The sequence below is a fragment of the Oryctolagus cuniculus genome, chromosome 11, assembly GCF_051225735.1.
Source record: "Oryctolagus cuniculus isolate XC-2025 breed Fujian yellow rabbit chromosome 11, ASM5122573v1, whole genome shotgun sequence".
NCBI lineage: Eukaryota > Metazoa > Chordata > Mammalia > Lagomorpha > Leporidae > Oryctolagus > Oryctolagus cuniculus.
In genome coordinates this window covers 98,401,434-98,415,344 of record NC_142877.1, presented here as the reverse complement: position 1 = coordinate 98,415,344, position 13,911 = coordinate 98,401,434, and the positions used below count along the sequence as shown (strand labels likewise).

The 13,911-nt window shown below is 40.7% G+C and overlaps 1 protein-coding gene across 1 annotated transcript in view; it reads right to left on the bottom strand.

Moving 5' to 3' along the window:
* Positions 1-13,911, bottom strand: part of METAP2 (methionyl aminopeptidase 2) — a 33,558-nt gene that overhangs the window by 14,513 nt on the left and 5,134 nt on the right. The window contains exons 3-4 of the mRNA XM_008256902.5: positions 7,281-7,352; positions 6,190-6,292 (exon numbers count right to left, since the gene is read on the bottom strand). Of these exons, the coding sequence (XP_008255124.2) occupies positions 6,190-6,292; positions 7,281-7,352 (175 nt within the window). The remainder of the gene's footprint in view (positions 1-6,189; positions 6,293-7,280; positions 7,353-13,911) is intronic.

The following is a 13,911-nucleotide window of genomic DNA, read 5'->3' as shown; positions in this document are numbered from 1 at the left end:
TAGGCTAATCCTCCGCCTGTGGCGCCGGTACTCGGGGTTCTAGTCCCAGTTGCTCCTCTTCCAGTCCAGCTCTCTGCTGTGGCCCGGGAAGGCAGTGGAGGATGGCCCAAGTGCTTGGGCCCTGCACCCACATGGGAGACCAGGAGAAGCACCTGGCTCCTGGCTTTGGATCGGCTCGGCACAGCGTGTGGCCATGTTGGCCATTTGGGGGGTGAACCAACGGAAGGAAGACCTTTCTCTCTGTCTGTCTCTTTCTAACTCTGCCTGTCCAAAAAAAAAAAAAAAAAAAAGACAATTACTAGACACAGGATAGAATAGCATTACACCTATTAAATTAAAGTTGGTTTCAGGGGATGGCATGGCACAGCAAGTAAAGCTACCACCTACAATGCCAGTATCACACATAGGTGCCAATTGGTGTCCTGGATGCTCCACTTCTGATGCAGCTCCCTGCTAATGGCTTGGGAAAAGCAGCAGAACACAGCCTAAGTGTTTGGGCCCCTGCTACCCAGGTGCAGACTCAGATGGAGTTCCTGGCTCCTGGCTTCAGTCTTGCACAACCCTGGCTGTTGCTGTGACCTGGAGAGTAAACTAGCAGATGAAAGACACCTCTGTGTCTCCTCCTCTCTCTGTAACTCTGACTTTCAAATAAATAATCTTAATTAAAAAAAAAAAAAAAAAAAAAAAAAAAAAACTGGTTTCATAAAGTTTTAATGATGCCAGAAATGTAGAAAGAATGCTAATTTTTTAAAAAAGAGACAGCAAATCATTGTAGTAAAAACTGATTCAGACAAGGATTACCAATGGCACACTACATGTGAGGAGGTGCTCTTTACGGCCAGGACATTTACATATCATCATAGCTACTTCCCACAAATCACTAATTACAAGAAAAAGCCATGATATACTTAAGAAATTGGATAATACCTTACTCAGGTGATAAAAAAATTAACATCACCAATAACGAGTAAAGTGGTATCAGACACTCATATAGTACACTATGAAAAGGATACCTTATCTACATATCTAGAATTCTAGCCAAAAATGCACTTATTCTCAAATTGTTCAGAAAAAAAGTATGCATACAGATGAACCAATTTTCATTTTTCACATTTGGCCTCCCTCTGCAAAGGAGATAATGAAAAGCTATCTGTTTATAATAAATAATTTTAACAAGTGTAATACTCCACTGAACAGATTATTATGAAACAGCAACAACACAGGAAACATGGATCAGAGGTTTGTGGGAGTTATTTGTATTATTCCTGACACTTTTCTGTGAGTATGCAATTATTTCAAAATGTTTTTCAAATGCACTGAACCTGGTACTGTTTACAGTTCTCTGAAAATTAATTCAATTTTCAATACAAGTCTACTTAAAAAAATATGAAGGCAAAATACAAACTATTATCAATTCTATACCAAATATGCAAGAATACTGATTAAAATGTATTTGCAAACATTCCAAACAGGTCATATGAATGTAAAAAGAAATTCCTGAAGAATAAAAAACCACTTTCTTTGTATTTCTCTAGGATGGCAACAAAATTTCAATATTTAAGAAAAGTTGGGAGGCCAGTGCTGTGGCTCAGCAGGTTAACCCCCTGGTCTGAAGCATGGGCATCCCATTTGCGCACCGGTTTGAGACCTGGCTGCTCCACTTCCCATCCAGCTCTCTGCTATGGTCTGGGAAAGCAGTAGAAGATGGCCCAAGTCCTTGGGCCCCTGCACCTGCATGAAGCTCCTGGCTCCTGACGGGCACAGCTCCGGCCGTTGCAGCCATCTGGAGAGTGAACCATCGGATGGAACTTCACCCTCTCTCTGCTCTCCTCTCTGTGTAACTCTGACTTTGAAATAAAATAAAATAAATCTAAAAAAAAAAAAAAAAGAAAGAAAAGAAAGAAAGAAAGAAAGAAAGAAAAGTTGGGGCCAGCGCTGTGGCACAGCGGGTTAAAGCCCTGGCCAGAAGCGCTGGTATCCCTTATGGTTGCCAGTTCTAGTCCCAGCTGCTCCTCTTCCGATCCAGCTCTCTGCTATGGCCTGTGAAAGCAATAGAAGATGGCCCAAGCCCCTGGGACCCTGCACCCATGCAGGAGACACAAAAGAAGCTCCTGGCTCCTGGCTTCAGATTGGCACAGCTCCAGCCATTGCACCCATCTGGGGAGTGAACAAGCAGATGGAAGATTTCTCTCTCTGTCTCTACCTCTCTCTGTAACTCTTTCAAATAAATAAAATAAATCTTTAAAAAAAAAAAAAGTATTACCCTGGAAAGTCTAACATATAAATAAATAATACCTTTTTTTAAGCTTTCCAACTACATTTAACTTGGAACAGAAGCTAACAGTATGAAATCTTTACTTAGTATATACTAAGTTGATCTTCTGTATCTAAAGATAATTAAAAATGAATCTTAATGAAGAATGGGACAGGAGAAGGAGTAGGAGATGGGATGGTCTGAGGATGGGAGGGTGGTTATGGGGGAAGAACCACTATAATCCAAAAGTTGTACTTTCGAAATTTATATTTATTAAATAAAAGTTTTCTTTAAAAAAAAAAAAAAAAAAGAAAGAAAGCAGCAGCAGCTACCAGTAAGAAAAAAAGTAGTTTTGGGGATCTTAAAATATCTCAGGTATTTTTTTTCAAATATAAAATCTTACTTCAAGTTTTCCACAATATTCACAATTAAAAAGATTAAATGTTAACAAGTGTAGGAAAATCAAGGGTTTTGCTCTCCATTCTAGCATTAAGCACATGGAAATGGAAATGAAAGTACTTCATTCGTATCAATGATAAAAAACCTGAAGGCATCTAAGAGTAAATTTAACAAGAAAAGGATAGGATTCTACTTGGGAAAAAAAAAATTTTTTTGAACAAGTGAAAAGAAACATACAATGACATTCGATAAGACAGCATGATAAAACTGTTGATTTTCAGAAATTAATATATAAATATGTGATTCTGATGAGAATTTTAACAAGGGCATTTCTGTATGTGTATCTATGTGTGTCTTATCAATGTAAAGTTTCAGATATCAGACCAAATAAAATTACAGAAACAGATCAATGAAACAGAATAATCCAGGAATTAATTCCATTACATGAGAATACAGGACAAAAGCACTCACTGAATTTAGATTTAATATTAAAATTGCTAGCCAAATCAAAGAAAATTATCACTTCTAATCTTGCACAAAAAACTTCAGATTAAAGACATAACAAACACGAAAGGAGAATTCAAGAAAATTACACTCACAGGAGCCCAGAAGTATAAAATATGGACATATACTACATTTAAAACTTCTGGAAGAACAAAAGATAACATAAACAAGGCCATCAATCAAAAGACACTCAAAATCACTAACAGTCTAAGAACTGTAAACTAAAACATTAATATATTCTTTGATTTAGTAATCTCATTTCTGAAAACAACCAAATAATCAGCAAACAAAATACACATACACCTACCTTATCTACCTACTTAGAAGGGTTTATTTAGAACAGATTACAGTGGTAAAAAATACTGAGTACAAAGTGAGTGTCCGTCACAGAATGGAGGATTAAGTATGGTACATTCATACTATAGCACATTATCAAAGTAACAGAGTTATTGTAATTGACTTGGAAGGACTTCCATGATAGTACTAAATGAGAAAAGCAAAGTGGAGGGAAAAGTGTGTCTATAATTCTGTTTGTGTAAAACAATGACCCTAAAACTCTCTTACGTAAACAGACACAGACGTATACATGAGTATAGAAAAATATGGACAGCTACCTGCTAGGTGGTAAACATGGGTCTGGAAGGAAGGGAAAGAAGAGGGAACAAGCAAAAAAAAAATTAAAATATTATATTTGAAAACAAATGTGATCACTTCATATGTACTACAAGAATTTATGTAAGTTATGCAAAATTACATATTCTGTGACTCTTTAAAAGTAGATCCTGTAAGTCACAGGTATCACTGAATTCAAATTCAAGGAAAGATGCCTATGCCATAAAATTCAATTTTTACAGACTTATTCATTGATAATATTCCTAACTGGAAACAAGGACCAGGTAAAAACATAACATTATTTTTCTATGCTTAAAGAAAAACAAAGGTGTCAATAGGCCATCACAAAAATGTTACAGCAGAAGCTATCTTAACCAACTACTGCAACCACCAGATTCATCAATTCCTTCTATAAAAGACATTGACTTACATGTTAGTATGGTACTTGGAATATCTGTGACTGACAGGCTAACTTACTTAACATTCACTTACAAAAGTGCTTTATACATTATTATTGCTCCTAACAGCAATTCTACAAAATGCCCATTTAAAGATAAGGAAATGAAAGCACAGAAGACAATGATAAATTACTTGCCCAAAGTGGAATGCGAGTAAGTTAGAAATGGGATTCAAATGCAGATAGATTGGTCCCCAATTCCATGCTCTCAGTCCAAATTCCACTAAGCTTCTGCTGACCCGTCTAAACGTCTAATTATAGAAAACTTCTAAGAATCAGGTGAAGGGTCAGCGCTGGAGCAAAGTAAGTTAAAGGCTGGGCCTGCAGTGCTGGTACCCCATATGGGTGCCAGTTCTAGTCCCAGCTGCTCCACTTCCAATCCAGCTCCTTGCTAATGAACCTGGGAAAGCAGTGGAGGACTGCCCAAGTGCTTGGATCCCTGCACCCAAGTGGGAGACCCAGACAAAGTTCCTGGCTCCTGGCTTCAGATTGGCCCAGCCCTGGTTGTTGCAGCCATTTGGGAAGTGAACAAGCAGATCGAAGACCTACCTCTCTCTACCTCCCTCTGTAACTCTTTCAAACAAAACAAACAAACAAAAAAAGGATCAGCTAAATTTTTTCCAAACCTATTTAAGTCATCTGAATTGTTACTGTAATTATGTAACTCAACAATATGTTACAAAGAATTGCTTTATGGAAGTGTTAAGCTGCCACTTGGGAAACCAACATCCCATATGGGAGCATCTAAATTCTTGTTAGCTCTACTCTCTATTCAGCTTCCTGCTGATATGCATTCTGGGAAGCAGCAGGTGATGATCCAAATATTGGAGTCCCTGCCACCCCTATGGGAGACCCAGACTGCATTCCAGCTCCTGATTTCAGTATGGCATATCTCTGTTGTGGGTATTTAGGGAAAGAACCAGCAGATGGGAGATCTCTAGTGATAGCTCTCTCACTCTGACTTTCAAATAAATACAATACATAAAAAACTAAAAGAACTGGGAAGTCGCCAGCCCCTGCACTGTGGCATGGTGGGTTAAGCTGCCACCTGTGATGCTGGCCTCCCATATGGGCACTAGTCCCAGCTGCTCCACTTACAATCCAGCTCCCTGCTAATGTGCCTGGGAAAACAGTGGAAGATGGCCCAGGTATTTGGGATCCTGCACCCTTGTGGGAGATATGGATGGAGTTCCAGACTCTTAGCTTCGGCCTGGCCCAGCCTTGGACTGTGGCCACTTGGGGAGTGAACAAGTTAATGGAACACATTTTTCTCTCTCCCCCCTCCACCCTGTAACTCTGCCTTTCAAATAAATAAATCTTTAAAAAAGGAAAAAAAAAAAAAAAAGGCAAGACATCTGGTGATGGACTGGCTTAGCTCTGGCCGTTGCAACCATTTGAGTGAACCAGTGGATGAAAGACCTTTCTCTGTCTGCCTCTCCGTCCGTAACTCTACCTCTCAAATAAATAAGATATTAAGGAAAAAAAAAAAAAAAAAGCAAGACACCAAAAAATACTTATTTACATTGAATTTGATAGAATTGTAAATGGTTTCAGGGAATAAACTGTAATAATGTAGGCATCAACTCTTCAATCGCTCAACTCTCACCTAATCACAAAAACCCAGAGAGGAAAGCATACTTATAATGTACCAGGAATACAGTTTACAGGGGGTAAAAGACTGGAATCCCATGCAAATCCATGTTCCAAGTACTGAGAAGTAAAAAATTTAGGTTAACCTTTATTGACAAGGATTTTTTTATTTTTTGCAATCACCACTGTAATATTTTAAACTCATCAACCAGCTACGGGTCTCAATCTAAGCCATTTTCTACCACATTTCTTCCCAGCAAATTCACAAGCTTTTATTAAAGTAGTAGATCAAAGTTTAAGAAAAATCAAATCTGCTTAACTGTTAAGCTACAACTGTCAAAAGTCAACTTGGAAACCAGTTCATGAACCTTACCCATCTTGTGTGGGCGGATATTCGCATTCTTGTCCTTTTGGAAACACACCATTAGGATACTGGTCACATATTGGAATTGAGGGAGGGTCTGTTTGAACTTTTGCTGTGAGATATAAATAAACAGAGCATTAACTTCTGTAATTAAAAATAAAATTAAGCTGTTATCAGTTTTCTCAGTTGCTAATGGTTGTTCCATGTCCTGATTTTTAAGGAACTTTCTCGTTTTGACCTTTCAGTTAGAAACATAAGACACGTCAGCCACTATGCTTACAATTTCCTGATTTACTGCTGCTTGGGAAAGCAAGTCTTAACTCCTTAGGATTCCATTGTGTGTTCAAACAACGTAAGCTTGGCAGAAATGTTTGTCTTCATTCACTAGAGATGGAATGGCTACTATAAATTGTGGGGAGCAACTCAGACTAGACTAAGTTACTGGAATTAAGACTTATTCTATGCATCTGCTCTCCCACAATATGGCGCTGAGAAGGGAGAAACAGCCTCTACACAGCTGCTTCCAGTTCAACCAATAAACAGCAGGACCTGCTCCTGATTGGAGGAGAGCAGCCTACTCGGCGTGTGGGTAGCAGAGTTGGGATTGGTGGAAGAGGACTATAAAGGAGGAGAGAGACAACATGCACCAGGAACATCCGGATAACATCTGTGCAGCCCCCGAGAGAGCCGGCTGGCGGTGTGCCGCTCCCCCACGGAAGTGGGGAAAGTGGCAGAGGGAGCCGCCCCTCCACGGAGGTGGAGGGGTTGGCAGCCAACCCGGGAAGGACCAGCAGCAAAGCCGGGAAAGGCCGAGCAGACAAAAGAACAGTGCAGGGTCCTGTGTCGTTCCTCCGCGAATGGGGGAGCGACAATAAATCAGTAGCTATTACAAATCAGTAAAAAGAAAATAAAGTCTTACTAAAAAATGTCCACTGTGCATTAACAAAATAAGCAAAAAACTAGCTCGTATGTGAAGATCTGCTTTTAGTAATAAATGTTGTATTAAACAAATGCCAAGAAGTTGCATATTAACTAACACGTTAGTACCTTAAACAACTTCAAACCTATTCATCAAGTTAAGAGTAACATAGAACACTAACATCCTCTCTTCTTCTTCTTCTTCTTCTTTTTCTTTCCAGTTGCTCCATCTCCATCGCCATCACCATCTCCATCTAAGAAAGACAATTTCAAATACATATTCATTTAAATATCATAAGCAGAGGGACAGACCAAGCACAAGAAAACATGCACATAAGCAAACACACATTTATACACAATACCTTTTAAATAGCATGCAGCAAGGTTCATTCAGTATTTTTTTTAAGGATTTATTTGAAAGGCAGTTACAGAGAGTCAGAGAGATCTTCCATCTGCTGGCTCATTCCCCAAACAGCCACAATGGTCAGGGCTAGGCCAGGCCAAAGCCAGGAGCCAGGAGCTTCATTTGGGTCTCCCACCTGGAGGCAGGGGCCCAAGCACTTGTGCCATCTTCTGCTGCTTCTCCCAGGCCATCAGCAGAGAGCTGGATTGAAATAGAGCAGCCAAGACATGAACAAGTGTCCATATGGGATGCAGGTGTTGCAGGCTATGGCTTAACCCAATAAGCCACAATGCCAGCCCCACTAAATAGTACTATAAAATAATTTTGTATATTTCTAGCTTTAAGTATCAGGTTGGACTTGGATAATCAAAACCACTAGGAAGTTTTACTTTGAATTACTCTGATCAAAAAATTGCTGAGACATTTAACAGGTCAGTGCTGTGGTACAGCAGGTACAGCTGCTGCCTGTGATACTAACCTTCTATCTGCGTACCAGTTAGAATCCCGACTGCTCTACTTCTGATCCAGCTCCCTGCTAATGTGCCTGGAAAAGCAGCAGAAAATGGACCAAGCATTTGGGCCCCTGCCACCCACGTGGAAGACCCAGTTGGAATTTCAGGTACCTAGCTTCAGCCTGGCCCATCCTGGGGCCATTGAGGCCATGTTGGAGGAAGTGAACCAGCAATGAAAAGATCTCTCTCTCTCCTTCTGTCTTTCAAAAAAATAAATTAAAAAAAAAATTTATTTATTTGAAAGAATTACAGAAACAAAGATCTTCCATTCATTGGTTCATTCCCCAAATGGCCATGACAACCAGGGCTGGGCCAGGTCAAAGTCAAGAGCCAGGAGCCTCATCTGGGTCTCCCACACGGGTGCATGAAACCAAATACTCTGGTCATCATCTGCTTTCCTTGGTGCATTAGCAGAGAGCTGGATCAGAAGTAGAGCAGCCAGAACTTGAACCAGCACCCATATGGGATGTTGGTGCTGTAGGTGGTAATTTAACCCTCCATACTACTTTGCCAGCCCCAAAATCAATTATTTTTTTTAAAAAAGTTCCTTTTAAGAAAACTAATGTCCATTTATATCAATAATGCCCCTCCAGCACTGTGGTGTAGGGGTAAAGCCGCTGCCTGCAGTGCCAGCATCCTATATAGGAACTGGTTTGAGGCCCAGAGGCTCCACTTCCAATCCAGCTCTCTGCTGTGGCCTGGGAAAGCAGCAGAAGATGGCTCAAGTCCTTGGGCCCCCCTGCACCAGCATAGGAGACCCGGAAGAAGCTCCTGGCTCCTGTCTTCAGATTGGTGCAGCTCTGGCCACTGCAGCCAACTGGGGAGTAAACCAGCGGATGGAAGACCTGTCTCTCTTTGTCTCTGTCTCTCTCTCTGCCTCTCTTTCTCTGTGTAACTCTGACTTTCAAATAAATAAATAAATATTTTAAAAAAATAATGCCCCTGTGATGTCATCTAATATAACACAACTTAAGTTTATATATGCTTTTCAGTTAAATACTTGTATTTCATGACCTCACGTAATCCTCAAAGCAATGCTATGAGCTAATGAGGAATGTTTAAGGTCTTTGTCCAACATAATCCCAACTGGAAAATGGTAGACTTAGACCAAGAATATGTCACCTGGTTCCTAATCCAGTAAAGCAAGTCTGAAGTCTCATATTTTAAATGTCTTTCCATCTACAGTTGTTGTCAAAAAAACTTTTTTCCTGGGTCAAACTGTATCCAAGTCAGTAGGCATACCAATAAATACTTTTACAAGGCTCAAAGTTCTGAGACACTTGCAAAAATCCAATGCCCAGCACTGACACTGTGACGCAGTGGGTTATGCCACCACCTGTGATGCTGGCATCCCATGAGCACTGGTTCGATTCCTGGCTGCTCCATTTCTGATCCAGCTCCCTAATGGTACATGTGGAAGAGCAGAGAAAGATAGCTCATGGTGCTTGGGCTCCTGCATCCACATGGGAGACCCAGATGGATTTCCTGGCTCCCGGCTTGGCCCAGCTCAGGCCACTGCAGCCACTTGGGGGAGTAAACCAGTAGGTGGAAGATAACTGATCTGTCTCTCTCATAAATAAATTTTAAAAGAAAAAGAAAACAAAAAACCACAATTCTGATGCCCAGAAATTCATGGTAACAACTACTTTGGAAAACAGGGAGAATATCCAAAACAGGTATGAATTTGAGTTTTTGTAATAGTGTTCTAGGAAGTCTACGCTCATACTCTATAACTTTGAGAAAAGGTTAAGGACAAGATGATACAGTAATCTAAAACATTTTAAATAAAGGTATAAAAATGGAACTAAATGTCTGAATTTCTAAAAATGCTGCTCTATAAATGAAAGCCACCACTTGAAGTACCCAAATCTACACAACAACACTGCTTATTGTTTCAGAATAAGGACAAATAGGATGTTGTACCAAACAAAAGTGGAGGATCCAATGTGCTCACCACCTAAGTATTCTTTTAAACCTTCTTCCTAATAGCAGTAACCCACTGATAATTTTAGATACTGAAATCCACACCTATTAATGTCAAATGACTTCAATTTTCTTATTAAAGTATGCTCTTTTAACTCCTGGATCAATAAAAAGGTGCCATGAAAGAAATCTTACTGCTCTACCTACAATATTCTTTGTTACCACACATAACTGCAATCATTAGTCTATACTGACCCCTATTCATCTGTGGGTTCCTAAAGGATTAGACATTGTTTCTTAAATTAATCATACTAGCAAACATGTGGTAAATCTATTCAACACATTATTTAGTTGATTTTATCTTATTTGTATTTAACTTTTCTCTATTTAAAAAAAATTATTCTTGGGGCCGGTGCCATGGCTCACTTGGTTAATCCTCCGCCTGTGGCACCAGAATCCCATATGGGTGCCGGGTTCTAATTCCGGTTGCTCCTCTTCCAGTCCAGCTCTCTGCTGTGGCCCAGGAAGGCAGTGGAGGATGGCCCAAGTGCTTGGGCCTCTGCACCCATGTGGAGACCAGGAAGAAGCACCTGACTCCTGGCTTCAGATCGGCGTAGCTCTGGCCGTTGTGGCCACTTGTGGGGGTGAACCAACGGAAAGAAGACTTTTCTCTCTGTCTCTCTCACTCACTAACTTTATCTGTCAAATAAATTAAAAAGAAATTGTAAAATATTTTAAAAAATTATTATTTAAAGGGTAGAATAATAGAGGGAGAGACAGAGAGAGAATGAGATCTTCCAACTGCTGGTTCACTCCCATAATGGTTGAAACAGCCAGAGCTGCGCAAGGCTGAAGCTAGGAGCCTGAAACTCCATTCAGGTCTTCCACACAGGCAGCAGGGACCCAAGTACTTGGGCCATCTTCCACTGTTTTTCAGAGCACATAAGCAGGGAGCTGGATCAGAAGCAGAGCAGCCGGGACTCCAACCAGTGATCCAATATGGGATGCCAGGAGGCTTAATCAGCTGTGCCACAGTACCACCCCTAGTCTTTCTCTTAAATAACAAAGAGGAGCAGCAGTTTAATAAAGAGACAGGTAACATTATCTGAGGCTTATACAGGTGGAACAATATGTGACAAATTTTGACTTACAAATTTGCTTTCTTATGTTTAATTATAAAATTAACAGCTACTTACTAGGAAAGATGCAATGGAAACATAAATATTGCTAAGTTAATCATTACTGGTTTGTAAGTTTAAAAAACCTAACAAAAAAATTGAGGCAGGTATCTGGCCAAGAGGTTGGGTGGCACACCCACATCACAACGCCTGGCCTGAGTCCCAGCTCCTTTGCTTCTGCTCCAGGTTCCTGCTAATGCTCACCATGAGAGGCAGCAGGTGATGACAGCCCAAGTTCTTGGGTCCCTGTGGCCACGTGAGGATACTGAGTTCTAGGATCATGTCTCTGGCCTGACTCAGACATGCCTGTTGTAAGCATTTGGGGAGCAGACTAGAATGTGGAAGATCTGTCTGACTCTGCCTTTAAATAAATTAAAATTTAAAAAAAGAAAAAATAATTTTTTGGAAAACACAACTTTCAGTGTCCCTCATGTGTCATATAATCTAAATCACATATTCTACCTTACAATATTAACAATAACTTTAAAAAAAAAAGATGTATTTATTAATTTGAAAGAGTTACAGAGAGAGAGAGAGATCTTCCATCTGATGGTTCACTCCTCAATTGGTTGCAATTGAGCTGCGCCAATCCGAAGCCAGGAGCTTCTTCCAGGCCTCCCATGCAGGTGAAGGGGCCCAAGGACTTGGGCCATCTTCCACTGCTTTTCCAGGCCATAGCAGAGAGCTGGATCAGAACTGGAGCATCTGGGACCTGAACCGGCACCCATATGGATGCTGATGCTGGCACTTCAGCGGCGTTAACCCGCTGAGCCACAGCACCGGCCCCAAAAATACCCTTCTTTGTTCCATTAAATATCTGTGTTCTTAAGTGCCAGGTAATTGGGGCTGGCACTGTGGCACAGCGGGTTACCTGCAGTGCAAGCATCTCATACGGGAGCCACTTTGAGTTCTGGCTGCTGGACTTTAGATCCAACTCCCTGATAATGCCCCTGCCCCCAACATGGGAGACCCAAAAGAAGCTCCTGCCTTCCTATTGGCCCAGCTCTGCTGGTTGCAGGCATTTGCGGGAGATGGAAGACATCTCTTCTCTCTGTCCATCCTCCCAACCCCGTAACTCTGCCTTTCAAATAAATTAATTAATTAAAAAAAAACATATACTTACAATATAACTAGTAATCCCACTCCTATACACTTATTCAGCAGAAATGAAAACATATCTAGATAAAGTTCTGCATGAAAATTTTGCTAGTAATTTTATACCTAATAGAGAAACCAAAATATACTTCCACTGGCTAGTGGATAGACAAATTTTTTATTCACCAATAAAAAATACATGTACTATGTGTCGCTCCCCCTCTTCGTGGAGGAACGACACAGGACCCTGCGCTGTTCTTTTGTCTGCTCGGCCCTTCCCGGGTTTGCTGCTGGTTCTTCCTGGGTTGGCTGCCGTCCCTTCCACCTCCGTGGAAGGGCGGTTCCCCCTGCCACATTCCCCACTTCCGCGGGGGAGCGGCACACCGCCGGCCGGCTCTCTCAGGGGCTGCACAGGTGTTCCTTCAGATAGATGTTCCTGGTGCATGTTGTCTCTCTCCTCCTTTATAGTCCTCTTCCACCAATCCCAACTCTGCTACCCACACGCCGAGTAGGCTGCTCTCCTCCAATCAGGAGCAGGTCCTGCTGTTTATTGGTTGAACTGGAAGCAGCTGTGTAGAGGCTGTTTCTCCCTTCTCAGCGCCATATTGTGGGAGAGCAGATGCATAGAATAAGTCTTAATTCCAGTAACTTAGTCTAGTCTGAGTTGCTCCCCACACTATGAATACAGATGCAACAAGTGGATGCCTGTGAAAACTATGATGCTTAGGAAAACAAATTAAAAAACCTGTGCATACTGAATAATTCCACTTAGGTTATTCCAGAAAAGGTAAAACTTTGGGACTGAAAACAAATCAGTGGTTGTCAAAGGCGGTGTAGAGTAACAGAAATGACTACAAAGGGATCATAATATTGTTCAACAGTGTTTACACAACTGCAGACGTTTGTTGAAACTCACCAACTACAAATCTAAAAAGGGTAAATAGAATACATCCAAAAGTTCAAAGAAAAACGGAATTAAAAGGTGCTTTTGATGCAAAAAAATTTGAAATTCATGCATACCTTCCTGATAACACATGTTATTCATGAAGTTTTTGAATACCTTTAAATGAATGGATTTTAAAAATTTTTGCACCAAAACTTACTTATCTTTTAATTTCCCTTTCCAGATTTTTTTCAAGCACCCTCATAGTACTTTTGGCAAATCATGTTAGTGAACGTGACTTAAAATTTATTGAATAATAATTTGATCCCATAGATCACTTTTTCCTCATTGATATACCTAGTTTCAAATTAAACACATCTAAAATTAAACTCAATACCTTCTTCTCTGCCTGCAAATCCCCTTCCCTAAACTCTAGCTAGCTCTCTCCTGCAGCTTCACTATACTATTTCAATCAACAGCACCAACAATCTCTTACACAAGTTCGAACCACTGGACTCTACTAATGCCTCGCCTTTCTGCTCCCCAGACTGAAAATCTCTATTCTTCTACTGGACCTTTCCTTTCTCTTTATTATCACATGCTTGGGCTATTACCAATGACCTCCAAAATGATCACTCTGCCTTTTCTGTATATGTCCCCTGCTCTACAAAGCCTAAAATATTTTTCATAGCATTCTTAAAAATGCTCACAGATTTCCTTGATGAATCATCTTATACTCTGCAATACCTTCTCAGCATTGTACCTACTCAAAACGGTCTCTTCCACGTGGTTTTACTCAAGCCCCATCCCTTCTAATGG